The 12095-nt window shown below is 39.1% G+C and overlaps 1 protein-coding gene across 6 annotated transcripts in view; it reads right to left on the bottom strand.

Annotated features, from left to right (window-relative positions):
- The window catches only part of KIAA2012 (uncharacterized protein KIAA2012 homolog), a 109867-nt gene that overhangs the window by 5811 nt on the left and 91961 nt on the right, over window positions 1-12095 (bottom strand). For all 6 annotated transcript variants that reach the window (XM_045034287.1, XM_045034289.1, XM_045034288.1 and 3 more), the window contains 4 exons: window positions 8499-8589; window positions 5419-5575; window positions 3301-3415; window positions 1542-1879 (listed from right to left, as the gene is read on the bottom strand). In XM_045034287.1, coding sequence (XP_044890222.1) covers window positions 1542-1879; window positions 3301-3415; window positions 5419-5575; window positions 8499-8589 — 701 coding nt within the window. The remainder of the gene's footprint in view (window positions 1-1541; window positions 1880-3300; window positions 3416-5418; window positions 5576-8498; window positions 8590-12095) is intronic.

Here is a 12095-nt window from a genome sequence, read left to right as displayed (position 1 = left end):
TCTAGGTGGGAGGCCTTGGTTTTAAAAAGCTTCTCAGGTGATCCTAGTGAAGCCCTGGGACCCACAGGTTCTAGACAAAGGCTATCTTACCAGGGACGGTTTTAGATATAAATGTGTTAGACTTACATTTAATCCCATGCAAACCCACTTTCTCAGCGAAAGGTTCCCTCGGTTTATGTGAAGTGTTTTAGCTTTCTTTTTCTCCCTATCGTCCCCGCCACAGTCAGAAGCCACAAGGGCAATTTTGAATGCAACTCTTCTATGGGAGCTCGGTGTATCCAACTTGGGGTGAAACTTCCTGGCTTTTTAGCCTGTGCAGAGGCAGAACAGTACTATGGATTAACGATAAAGCTAAGAAATTCTGATTCTCTGGCAGGCTCAGGAATGTTCTACCCACAGCTTAAAATTTTCATCTGTGGTGTAGAGCAGAATTCCATAGTGTAGGCAGCTGGGAATATTGGGAACTATAAAGTCAAGATCTTTCCTGAAATCCTTTTTGGAAGACCATGGATTATAAAATAACGAAAAATATAATGATTTAAAACTGACAAGAACCCTGAGTTTAGAGCCAAAGGACCTGGGTTTAAGTCTTGGCTCTATCATTTTATGGTTGTGTGGCTTCTGGAAATGGTCTCTTATCTCCAAGCCTCAGTTTCTAGGTCTCTGAAATGGGGATAACTACATCTGGCTCACAAGTGTGGCTGTAAAGATTAAATGAGATTCAGCAGAGTTGTACCATACACACATGTAACTTATGTGAGTTCAACCATAGTGGTTTAGCTGTGGGTATAATTGTAGTGTTTAAAGATACTCTTTTCCCCCCTACAACAAGACCTCTAAATGCAGTTTGGCACCTTCATCTCAATGGGAAAAACTGTGATTTATCCCAAGAGCAGAGGGAAAATCGGTTGGGTTGGTCTTATTAAGAGATGTATCTGTATGGTATTATTTTTGATTCACTGCAGGGATTTTCAAGGGTAATATTCCTTACACTGACTCAGTTTTTTCTCTTAAATACCTGACATTAGAATCAAGGCTCCTGGAACAAAATTACTTTTATATGCCAAAGCACCTTGTAAAGACAGACACGTGTGTATAAACTGCCTGTGGCACAGCTGCGTGCCACAGAAAAGCAAATCAGGAAAGGAGAAATTTCCATAGCCTTTGGGAGGCAGGCAAAGATTTAGTTCCAGGCCAAGTCAGGGATATGCATGTACTTGGCTCTGATGGCCAGAACCCACCTTTCCCTGTGACTGTGAGGCCTGTGCCAACTTCCTGCTCTTTAAGGGATGATTATATGCTGTGGCAGTTTGGGGGCCTCACAGAATGCATCATTTCAGAGGGGCTTTGACAAATTGTGTCTTGGATCAGCTCTGGCTTCTTAAAGGGTCAGAAGGTATCAAAGTAGAACAAATAAAACCATTATGTAGTACTGCTGTTTCAACAACTGCAATATGATTTGGGGCTGTTTTTCCCACATCTGCAGTTGTACGAGTGAGAACAGAAATCTCTCTGGCCAAACTGAGACTATTGGACCTCACCTTGGAAGGGTCATCATAGCTTCTTTCTTCTTTAGATTCCGTGTTTCTAGTGACAGGTATAGTCTGCATGGGTGATGATCTTCCATCTATGGACACTTGGCTCTCCGGAGCATCATACTTGGCGGAAAGCCAAGGGTCCTCTACAAGAGAACTGGAAGGAGAGAAACCTCTATCTGAAGTGTCTTCTATTTCCTTAGAGTTAATGATATCAGGCCCATTCAGTTCTGCTGCTATTTCCAGATTCCTTTCCTTCCGTATCCTTTTCCTTTTGGCTCTTGGATTCCTTTCTTTGGGAATTAGCCCTGATTTCTTTTCAGTCTTTGATTCCTTTGACTTTCCTGGAGGAGAATAATTGGGGAGACAGAAGTGTAGCTAAGTAAATGTGATCTCTGTATCCTTTTCAGTAGCTTTTAGACTTTAGTGTGCAATGGAATTACTTGGGGTGCAGATTACTAAGCCCCACTCCTAGAGTCGGACTCTGTAGGAATCTGCATTTTCACAGGCACTCCAAGTGTTTTGAGAAGGGTAGTGCACAGACCACCCTTTGAGAAACTGCCTTATCCTATGTGGATCAACTGTAATTCAATAGTCTTGTTACTAAAAAAGTTGTTTCACTCTGACCTATGGTAGAGGCAAGACTCTCCAGAGGAAAAACTACAGATACAGATGGAAAGTCCTGTCTCAAGAGTCTGGCTTGAGGTTGTAGCTTTGTAACCTGGCAAAGCTTAAGCCTTCCATACTCTAAGAACTCTTCCTCAATTCACCTCTGGGGACTGCAAGTATTTCTTTTTCCCAGTCCTGCCAATGCAAACCAAGTTATGGGCTACAACTATGTAAAGTCAGCAAGAGTTTAAAAAGTAAATCTCAAAAATAGATTGAGCCTAGGAGATGATCCAGTGTCATCCTTTCTGACAACCTTTGATTTGTCTTCTGAATCATGTGGCCAGGAAAGAACAGGTGTAAATTTTGGGCTAAAGAAAGTTTTCAGAAGCATGGGAATATAAATTTCTAGTAAGGTGCAACACAGGGAACCAAGAAGAAAAATGGTAACTGGGGTAATAATTCAGAGCTTGTTTTATCCTTCCCCTTCCCAATGCTTTCACTGCCCAATTCTCAAATTATGGTACAGTTATTAGTTCATAGAGACCATGGTAAGAGCATGTATTTGGATCTACCACTTTACTGTTTGATCTGTTTGGGGTTATGCAAGCCACTCAATCTCTGTCAAGCCTCAACCACTACATGATATAATAATAGCACTTGCTTTATGGAGATGTTTTAAGGATTTCATGATGTCATATGTGCAGGGCTCTTAGTACAGTGCGTATTCAGTAAATAGGTGCTATTGTTATTTCCTCTCTTGATTACAGGTCTCTGGGTAACCCTGGTTTCCTCTCTCCTCTTCTCTATCTCCTAAGATACTCACATGAAGTAAGTCTGCAATACTGTCTTGGCCAAGGTAGTCAAAAAGACAGGAGAGCCAAAGCATAAGAGACTCTTAAAAACTGAGAACAAACTGAGGGTTGATGGGGGGTGGGAGGGAGGAGAGGGTAGGTGATGGGCATTGAAGAAGGCACCTTTTGGGATGAGCATTGGGTGTTGTATGGAAACCAATTTGACAATAAATTTCATATATTAAAAAAAAAGACTCAAAATTAGGTAGTTTGTCTCATTAGATTCATGATGATTCTCTGTGACACCTCTCAGCTCCAATTAGGTGTCTTTTCCTGGGTCATTTCTCAAGAGCACACTCCCTTACCAACAGAAGCCTCTGTTTTCCTGTGGACCTTTCCTTCTCTCTCCCCTTGGGGTGCCTTGGACTTGTCTGTCTTGGTTCTTTTCTTTCTCTTGTCTTTGCCAATCAACTCCATCTCCTAAAGGTGAAAAATTAAGGAAAGGACCATGATATGAGTAGGAAACAAACAAAAAACCCATCAAAGGGTGATTATGTTGAACAAGACAGAATGGCTTAGAATGGAATTTCTGGGTTCCACATGAAGCTGGAGAGCGAGTCTTAGAATGGAGCTGGTGAGGAGATCCTAAGGTTCAGCCTTTCATTTAAAACTGCTAGGTATAATGCCATAAGAGGAAAGAGGAACAGAATACACTTTATGATTGTCCCCTTCTTGGATGCTAAATCACGATCTACAGAGGTGGATCAAAGTGAAGCACTTTTCAACTTTGATAGATTGCTGTTGCTACAATTAATGTTTAACTAGTTTAAATCAGAGCCAGCTTTATTCACTCTTGCATCATTTGCCAACTTTCCAGAAGTTTCTCAAGCAGACGACCACAGCCATGTCAGTCTTTACCTTTCCCTATGGGCTGGGACAACAATGGAGATTCCTCCAAAGAGAGGATGGCAGAATGGGTACCTTAGTACCTGTGATATTTTGACATAAGAAATATATATTTGTCTTCATCCCCAGTCTCTGGCACAGAGTTCCTAAAACCAATTGTAATTTCTGGAGCATAAATGTGAAAAGAGTGGCTTTTGTTATTCACTAACAAACCCCTTTTTTAAAAAAAAATTTTTTTTAGCGTTTATTTATTTTTGGGACAGAGAGAGACAGAGCATGAACAGGGGAGGGGCAGAGAGAGAGGGAGACACAGAATCTGAAACAGGCTCCAGGCTCTGAGCTGTCAGCACAGAGCCTGACGCGGGGCTCGAATTCACAGACCATAAGATCATGACCTGAGCCGAAGCCGGACGCTTAACTGACCAAGCCACCCAGGTGCCCCACTAACAAACCCCTTTCAACCACACCTGAGATTGTATTAATGAGATGATTTTGGAAAGCACCTAAGGTGGGGGGTTGCTGGTTGCTAGGGGAACCAACCATGTTATTAGAGGTTTGGAGCTTTCAGCTCAACATTCCCAACCTCAGAGGAGGGAGAAAAGACTAGAGGTTGAGTTAAGTACCATCTACCAATGCTTTTATCAGTCAATGGCTATGTAATGAAGCCTCCATGAAAACCTGAAGCAAAGGAGTTTGGATGGCTTCTGAGTTGGTGAACACATCCACATGCTAGGAGAGTGGCACACTTCAAACTCCATGGAGAGTGAAGCGCCTGCTTCTGGGACCTTGCCCTATGTATCTCTTCATCTGGTTGTTCATTTGTATCCTTTAAAATATCCTTTGTAAGAGGCATCTGCCTGGTTTAGTCAGTGGAACGTGCAACTCTTGATCTTGGGGTTGTAAGTTCAAGCCCCAAGTTGGGTGTAGAAATTACTTAAAATTGTTTAAAAAAATATCTTTTGTAATAAATCAATTATAGTAAGTAAATGTTTTTCTGAGTTTTGTGAGCCATTCTAACAAATTGTCAAAGCTGAAGAAGGGGTTGTGGGAACCCTCTATTTATAGCTTGTTGGTCAGAAGTACAGGTGACAATCTGGGACTTGTGACTAGTGTCTGAAGTTGGAGCAGTCTTGTAGGACTGAGCTCACCCTTAACCTGTGAGGTCTGTGCTAACTCCAGGTAGTGTCAGAATTGAACTGTAGGACAGACATCCCTTCCCCATGCAAAAAAAGGACTGGATACCCAATTGGTGTCCTTCGAGCTGGAGAATTAATCGATGTGGAAAAAGACTCCATACATCTGGTGTCAGAAGTGGTGTGTGTAGGAAAACTGAAGGTTTCTATTAGCACCTTTGTAAAATTAGAAATGGGCACCCCATCCTTCAGAAGGATGCAGCCCAATGCTGGGGTTCAGGGCATGGTTTGTTAACCACAGAATGGGTTTCAGCTCTCACTTGCCCCCATTGTAGGTACCCTTGTGTATATACTAAGCAATACATACAACTGTCCATGACACCCCTAATGAGAGCAACATCCAGGCAGGGCTTTTGGAACAAGCTGGTAGGTGTTTACACTTACATTTATGTTGGCTAGTGCCTGGTGGTTGAATGATCTTGGTTCAGTTTTCTCTTCTCTTCCTCTTGGAAGAAGAGATGTGTCTTTAGGACCCAACCTCTCTAGGGACTCGTGTCCTTGGAGTCTTCTTTGTAGATGATGTACATCATAATCTCTGCCACTTTAAGAAAGAGCAAAACAACAGGACCAAACTAAAAAACAAAACAAAACAAACCCCACAAAACTAGTGGACAAGGAAAAGGAAAAGTGAACAAATATTGTTTCTGTGGCACTGTGTTGGGCATGTTACACACTTGGTCAACCCTCTTTTTCTCAACACATCCCTGAATAAGGGAGATTAGAAATTTGAGTCTTCATTTTTGGGGTTCTCTCCAGCTTAATCCTCAATTTAGGGAGCAGAAGAAATAGTTTGTCTCCCTGTGGTTGCATATCTATGCCTTTAATTGAATGACACAGGGTTATCTAACTGAAATTTCTTCTATCAAAGGCTTAGCTGAAAAATACATGACCTTTAAGAAAGAGTCTTAGGCATGAACAGACACTTGTCAAAAAAAAAAACATCCAAATGACTAACAGACACACGAAAAAATGTTAAACATCACTCATCATTAGGGAAACACAAATCAAAACCACTATGAGATAGCACCTGAAACCTGTCAGAATGGCTAAAATTAGTAACTTAGGCAACAGATGTTGGTGAGGATGCAGAGAAAGGGGAACACTTTTGCACTGCTGGTGGCAATGCAAACTGGTGCAGCCACTTTGGAAAACAGTATGGAGGTCCCTCAAAAAAATTAAAAATAGAACTACCCTACGACCCAGCAATTGTACTACTAGGTATTTATCCAAAGGATACAAAAATGGTGATTCGAAGAGGCACACGCACCCCAGTGTTTATGGCAGCACTATTGACAATAGTCAAAGTATGGGAAGAGCCTAAATGTCCATTGACTGATGAATGGATAAAGAAGATGTCGTGTATATATAGATGTATATGTATATACATACATACATACACAATGGAAAACTACTTGGCAATCAAAAAGAATGAAATCTTGCCATTTGCAACAATGTGGATGGAACTAGAGTGTATTATGCTAAGCAAAATAAATCAGAGAAAGACAAATATCATATGATTTCATTCATATGTGGAATTTAAGATACAAAATAGATAAACATAAGGGAAGGGAAGATAATATAAAAACAGAGAGGGAGACAAACCATGAGAGACTCCCAAATACACAGAACAAACTTATGGTTGCTGGTGGGGTGTTGGTTGGGGGAAGGGCAAGGGGCATTAAGGAGGACACTGGTTGGGATGAGCATTGGGTGTTATATGTAAATGATGAATCACTAAATTCTATTCCTGAAAAATAAATAAACAAACAAATACATACATAAAATTTGATTAAAAAATAGTCTTAGGAACATGCAACTATCCATCCATTCTTTTATGCCCTCTGAATTCTATTCTTTTTTTTTTTTTTTTTTGAATTCTATTCTTGGTCAAATCTAGCCACCAAAAGGTCATGTGCTGTGTTTGTGTGACCCCTTGTAGAATTGCAGTCACTGACTATCTGCCTTGAGAATAACTGACTTATGTTCTCTGGGTAAAAAGGTCACTAAGAAATAGCTATGTGGTTTCAGTAACAGCTGCAGCAGCAGCTACTGTGTGCCAAACCTGGTTCTGGGCATTTGATTTTTTAGCCAAATCAATATTTTGTTCATTGTGCTGTGCTAGTACAGGGTCTTACTATAGAAACTTGAGAAATATTTGTTGCATGAGGTAAAAACGGAATTTCCTGTAAACACATGGGTCTTTAAATCATTCAATGTCACTCTATAAAAACCCACAGAAGGTGTATCCTTTAGAATTTAGTGCTAGGAAAATCTTTATTTCCCTTGAGGAACAGGTATGCTGCAAATGAGAACCACAAACCTGTGTTACTACTACTACTACTACTACTACTACTACTACTACTTCTCCTCCTCCTCCTCCTCCTTGTTTTTTTGTTTTTACATTCAGGAATCTCTGTATCAAATCTGGAAGTCTGATCTTTAGTCACAATGACTCTAATTACTTTTGTTGGGTGTTGATATTATTTTTTCTTTTCCTCTGGATTAAAGATTTTTTTTCTTTTTGGTTATCTCACTTTGGCTTTTTTTTGTTTTTTTTTTTTTGTTTTTTTTTTTTGTTTGTTTGTTTTTTTTGCTGATGAGGTTGTTGTAAGCCATTTAAATCCATTGTGGAAGAAACTGAGGTATAAAAGTTGAAAACTGAAATTTTTCAGATAGCTGCCTCCCCCCATCAAGTGCCTTTCTTTCTTTGTTCCTAGGGATCATAAATCCTTTTTGACTCAGGAGGGGACACCTACATCAAGAGGCAGGTGAGGTCAGGTTGTCAAGTCACTGATGCTCATGGGAGGTCACAATAGGCTATAGTTCCAGCTGCCACTGCCAAATGGGGTTTAGGAGCTGACTGGCCGAGCTGCTGGTTAGTGAGCTCATTGGAAGGACATAGTGAGCACATAGGAAGCACTTACTACATGTTAGCAATTAGTTTTAGTATTTTTAAGTATTATTTATTTTACCCAAAGCGGAGTGAATGTGTAGAGGAGAAACCAAGTTGAATTGACAGAAATCACCTTACTAGGCATGTCTGTGGATCCCAGTTATGTAGACAAATGGAGAAAGCTGTTTCCACACTGTTAAACTTCACTTTTCACCCACCCAGCCAAAGAATATGGCTTATTTGGAAACATGTCACAATATAATTCTCCCCAAGAATCCGTTTCTTAGACAACAATTCTGGCTGTTAGAGAATGCAGTTAGCCTGAGAATCTTCATGCTTAGAAAAAACAGAAATGAAATAATTGAAAACAAAAATGAGGGGTCTCTGGCTGGCTCAGTCAGTAAAGCAGGCAACTCTTGATTTCAGGGTCATGAGTTCGAGCCCCATATTGGGCGTTGAGATTACTTTAAAAAGAAAAAAGAAAAAAGAAAAAAGAAAAAAGAAAAAAGAAAAAAGAAAAAAATGAAATAAAAGTAGAGCAGTCCATATCATTACAGCTTCGAACACTTACGTCTTTTGGACAGTATCTGACTCGAAGGTCTGGATGTGATCATCCAGGGAAGCACTAGGAGGGTCAAGGTTCATATTCCTCAGCTCCTGGTCTGTGAAGACAAAGAGGATCCTTAACAGCCAAAGACAATAGACAACAATCCCAGACATGGGAAAATGTCTACCTGGTTAGTAGTCAATGACATGCAAATTAGCACAATAAAGTATGTTATGCCTAGAAAAGTAGCAAATCCTGCACAAACCAGTGCTGGCACAAAGCAAGTGACATTAAAATTAGTAGACCCTTTGGGAAAGTGCTACGACAGTGTGTACCAAGAACCAGAAAAATGTTCTAGTCTTTGATCAGGAATCTTACTCCTGGATATTTATCATGAAGAAATAATTCAAAAGGACAAGCTTTTTGTACAAAGTTTTTATAACTTTGTTATTAATAATGAAAAATCTCCCCAACAATGGGAGATTGGGGAAGCAATTTATGATGCATTAATTTGACATTTAAAATTATGGTTTAAAAGATAAGCAATATGGAAAACATGACATAAAAAAGTAAAAATGTAAAATATAGAATATTGTGGTAGAACTCTATAAAATATGTATGTAAATGAATAAGGGCTGGAAGAGAAAACAAAAAGAAAATAATAGATTAGGAAGTTTATATGTGTTTAAATTTTTTCTTAAAATCCTAGTGTGATTATAACATTGAAAATGAAATTGTTTAAAAAACCCCAAACATTACAACTCAATAGCAAAAAAACCAAACAATCCAATTAAAAAATAGGCAGATAATCTAAACAGACATTTTCCAAAGAAGACATACAGATGGCTAACAGGCACATGAAAAGATGTTCAACATCACTAATTATGAGGGAAATGCTATTCAGTGAGATATCACCTCCTACCTGTTAGAATGGTTAGTATCAAAAAGGCAAGAAATAAGTACTGACAAGGATGTGGGGAAAGAGGAACCCTTGTGCTCTGTTGGTAGGAATGTAAATTAGTGCAGCTTCTATGGGAAACAGTATGTAGCTTCTTCAACTACATACAACTTAACTTCTGAGTATTTATCCAAAGAAAATGAAAACACTAATTCAAAAAGATATATGCCCTACATTCATTGCAGCCTTATTTACAATAGCCAAATATGGAAATGACCTAAGTGTCCATTGATGGATGAATGGATAAAGAAGATGTGGTATATATACAAAAAAGCCGTAAAAAAGAAGGAAATCCTACCATTTGCAACTACACGGATGGGCCTTGAGGGTATTATGCTAAATGAAATAAGTCAGAGAAAAACAGATACTGCCTGATTTCATTTATATGTGGAATCTAAAAAAAAAAACTAAACGAACAAACAAAACAAAACTCATAGATACAGGGAACAGATTTGTGGTTGCCAGCAGGGAAGAGGGTTGGGAACTGAGAGAAATAGGTGAAGGGGATCAAGCAGTAAAAACTTCTATATATAGGGGCGCTTGGGTGGCTCAGTCATTTGAGCATCAGGACTCCAGATTTTGGCTCAGGTCATGATATGGTTCATGGGTTCAAGCCCTGCGTTGAGCTCTACGTGTTGACAGTGTAGAGCCTATTAGGGATTCTCTCTCATTCCCTCTCTCTCTGCCTTCCCCTGCTTGCTCTCTCTCTATCTCTGTCTCTCTTTCTCTCAAAATAAACAAACTTAAAAAAACCTTAGATATACAATATAAATAAGTCATGGGGATATAATGTAAGGCATGGTGACTATAGTCAATAATATTTAGCACATTTGAAAGTTGCAAAGAGTAAATCTTAAAAGTTCTCATCACAAGGAAAAAATTTTTTTGTAACTGTATGATGACTGTTGATAACTAGACTTATTGTGGTGATCACTTTGTGATGTATACAAATATCAAATTATTATGTTGTATACCTGAAACTAATATAATGCTACATATCTATTTTCTCTCAATTTTAAAAATTTTAATTAAAATAAAAAATGAAAAACAAATGTTACCCTATAAGGAAGGCTTACTCAGGCTACACAGCTATCACTCTTTGCTGGACTCTCTCAAGACCAAACTGGGTAGCTCTTTATTTTTTATTTTGAGGTGGGGGGGCGAGAGAGAGAGAGAGAGAGAGAGAGAGAGAGAGAGAGAGAGAATCCCAAGCAGGCTCCATGCTCAGCATGGAGCTTGACGCTGGGCTCAAGCTCATGACCCTGGGATCATGACCTGAGCCTAAATCAAGAGTCAGACACTCAATCGACTGAGCCACCTAGGGGCCCCTGGGTAACTCCTTTAAAATGAGAAGAGTCCTCAGACTAAGACTTCATATTGGACTAGGCTACCTTTTATTTCACTTTAAACAATATTTTTTATTATGAAAGATATATTTCATTGCAGAAAATTTGAAAAACAGAAGCACAAGGAAGAAAAAATAACTCACAGTCAACACATAATTATTAGAATGACTAAAATGATTGACTATACTTAGTATTGACAAAGAGGCAAAGGAACTAGAACTCTCATTTACTGCTAGTTGGAATGTAAGATGGAACAGTGACTTAGGAAAGTAGTTTGGCAGTTTCTTTTTTCTTTTTAATGTTTATTTATTTATTTTGAAAGAGAGAGTGACTGGGGGAGGAGTAAAGAGTTAGAGGGAGAGAGAGAATCCCAAGCAGGTTCTGTACTGCCAGCACAGAGCCCGACATGGGGCTCAATCCCACGAGCCATGAGATCATAACCTGAGCCAAAAATCAGGAGTTGGGCACTTAGCCTACTGAGCCACCAAGGTACCCTAGTTTGCCAGTTTCTTAAAAAATTAAATGTTATATATATCATATCATCCAACCATTACACTCCTGGGTATCCTACTCATGAGGAATGAGGGGCACCTGGCTGGCTCAGTTGGAAGAGTATGTGACTCTTGATCTCAGGGTTGTGAGTTTGAGCCCCATGATTGGTGTAGAGGTTCCTTAAATAAATAAGCAAACTTAAAAGAGGAATGAAAGCATATGTCCATATAAGGACTTGTACACAAATGTTCATAGCAGCTTTATTGGTAATAGTCAAAAACTTGAAACAGCCCAAATGTTCATCAACAGGTGAATGGATAAGCAAACTGGTGTACACATACAAAGCAATATTACTTAGCAGTAAGTAGAAATGAAGCATTAATACACTCAGCACTATGGATGAATCTCAAAAGAATTACATGGAATGAAAGAAACCAGACCCAAAAAAGGGTATATATAGTATGACTTCATTTATAGAAAATTCTAAAAATGCAAACTAATCTATAGTGACAGAAAGCATATCAATGGGGGACACTGGGAGGCTGGGGACAAGGGAGGCTGGAGTTGGAGGAGGCATGAGGAAACGTTTGGGAAAGATGAATGTTGTATCTGGACTATGATGATGGTTTCATGGGTATATACATATATCAAAACTTACTTAGTGGATCTTAAAAGTTCTCATCATAAGAAAAAACAATTGTAACTGTGTGTGGTGATGGATGTTAATTGAAGTTACTGTGGTAATCATTTTGCAACATACAGATAAATCATGTTGTACACCTTAAACTAATACAATGCTATTTGTCAATTATATCTCAATAAAAC

The sequence above is a fragment of the Felis catus genome, chromosome C1 (genome assembly GCF_018350175.1).
Source record: "Felis catus isolate Fca126 chromosome C1, F.catus_Fca126_mat1.0, whole genome shotgun sequence".
Lineage (NCBI taxonomy): Eukaryota > Metazoa > Chordata > Mammalia > Carnivora > Felidae > Felis > Felis catus.
The sequence above is the reverse complement of the archived record's forward strand: the minus strand, read 5'-3'. Positions and strand labels throughout refer to the sequence as shown.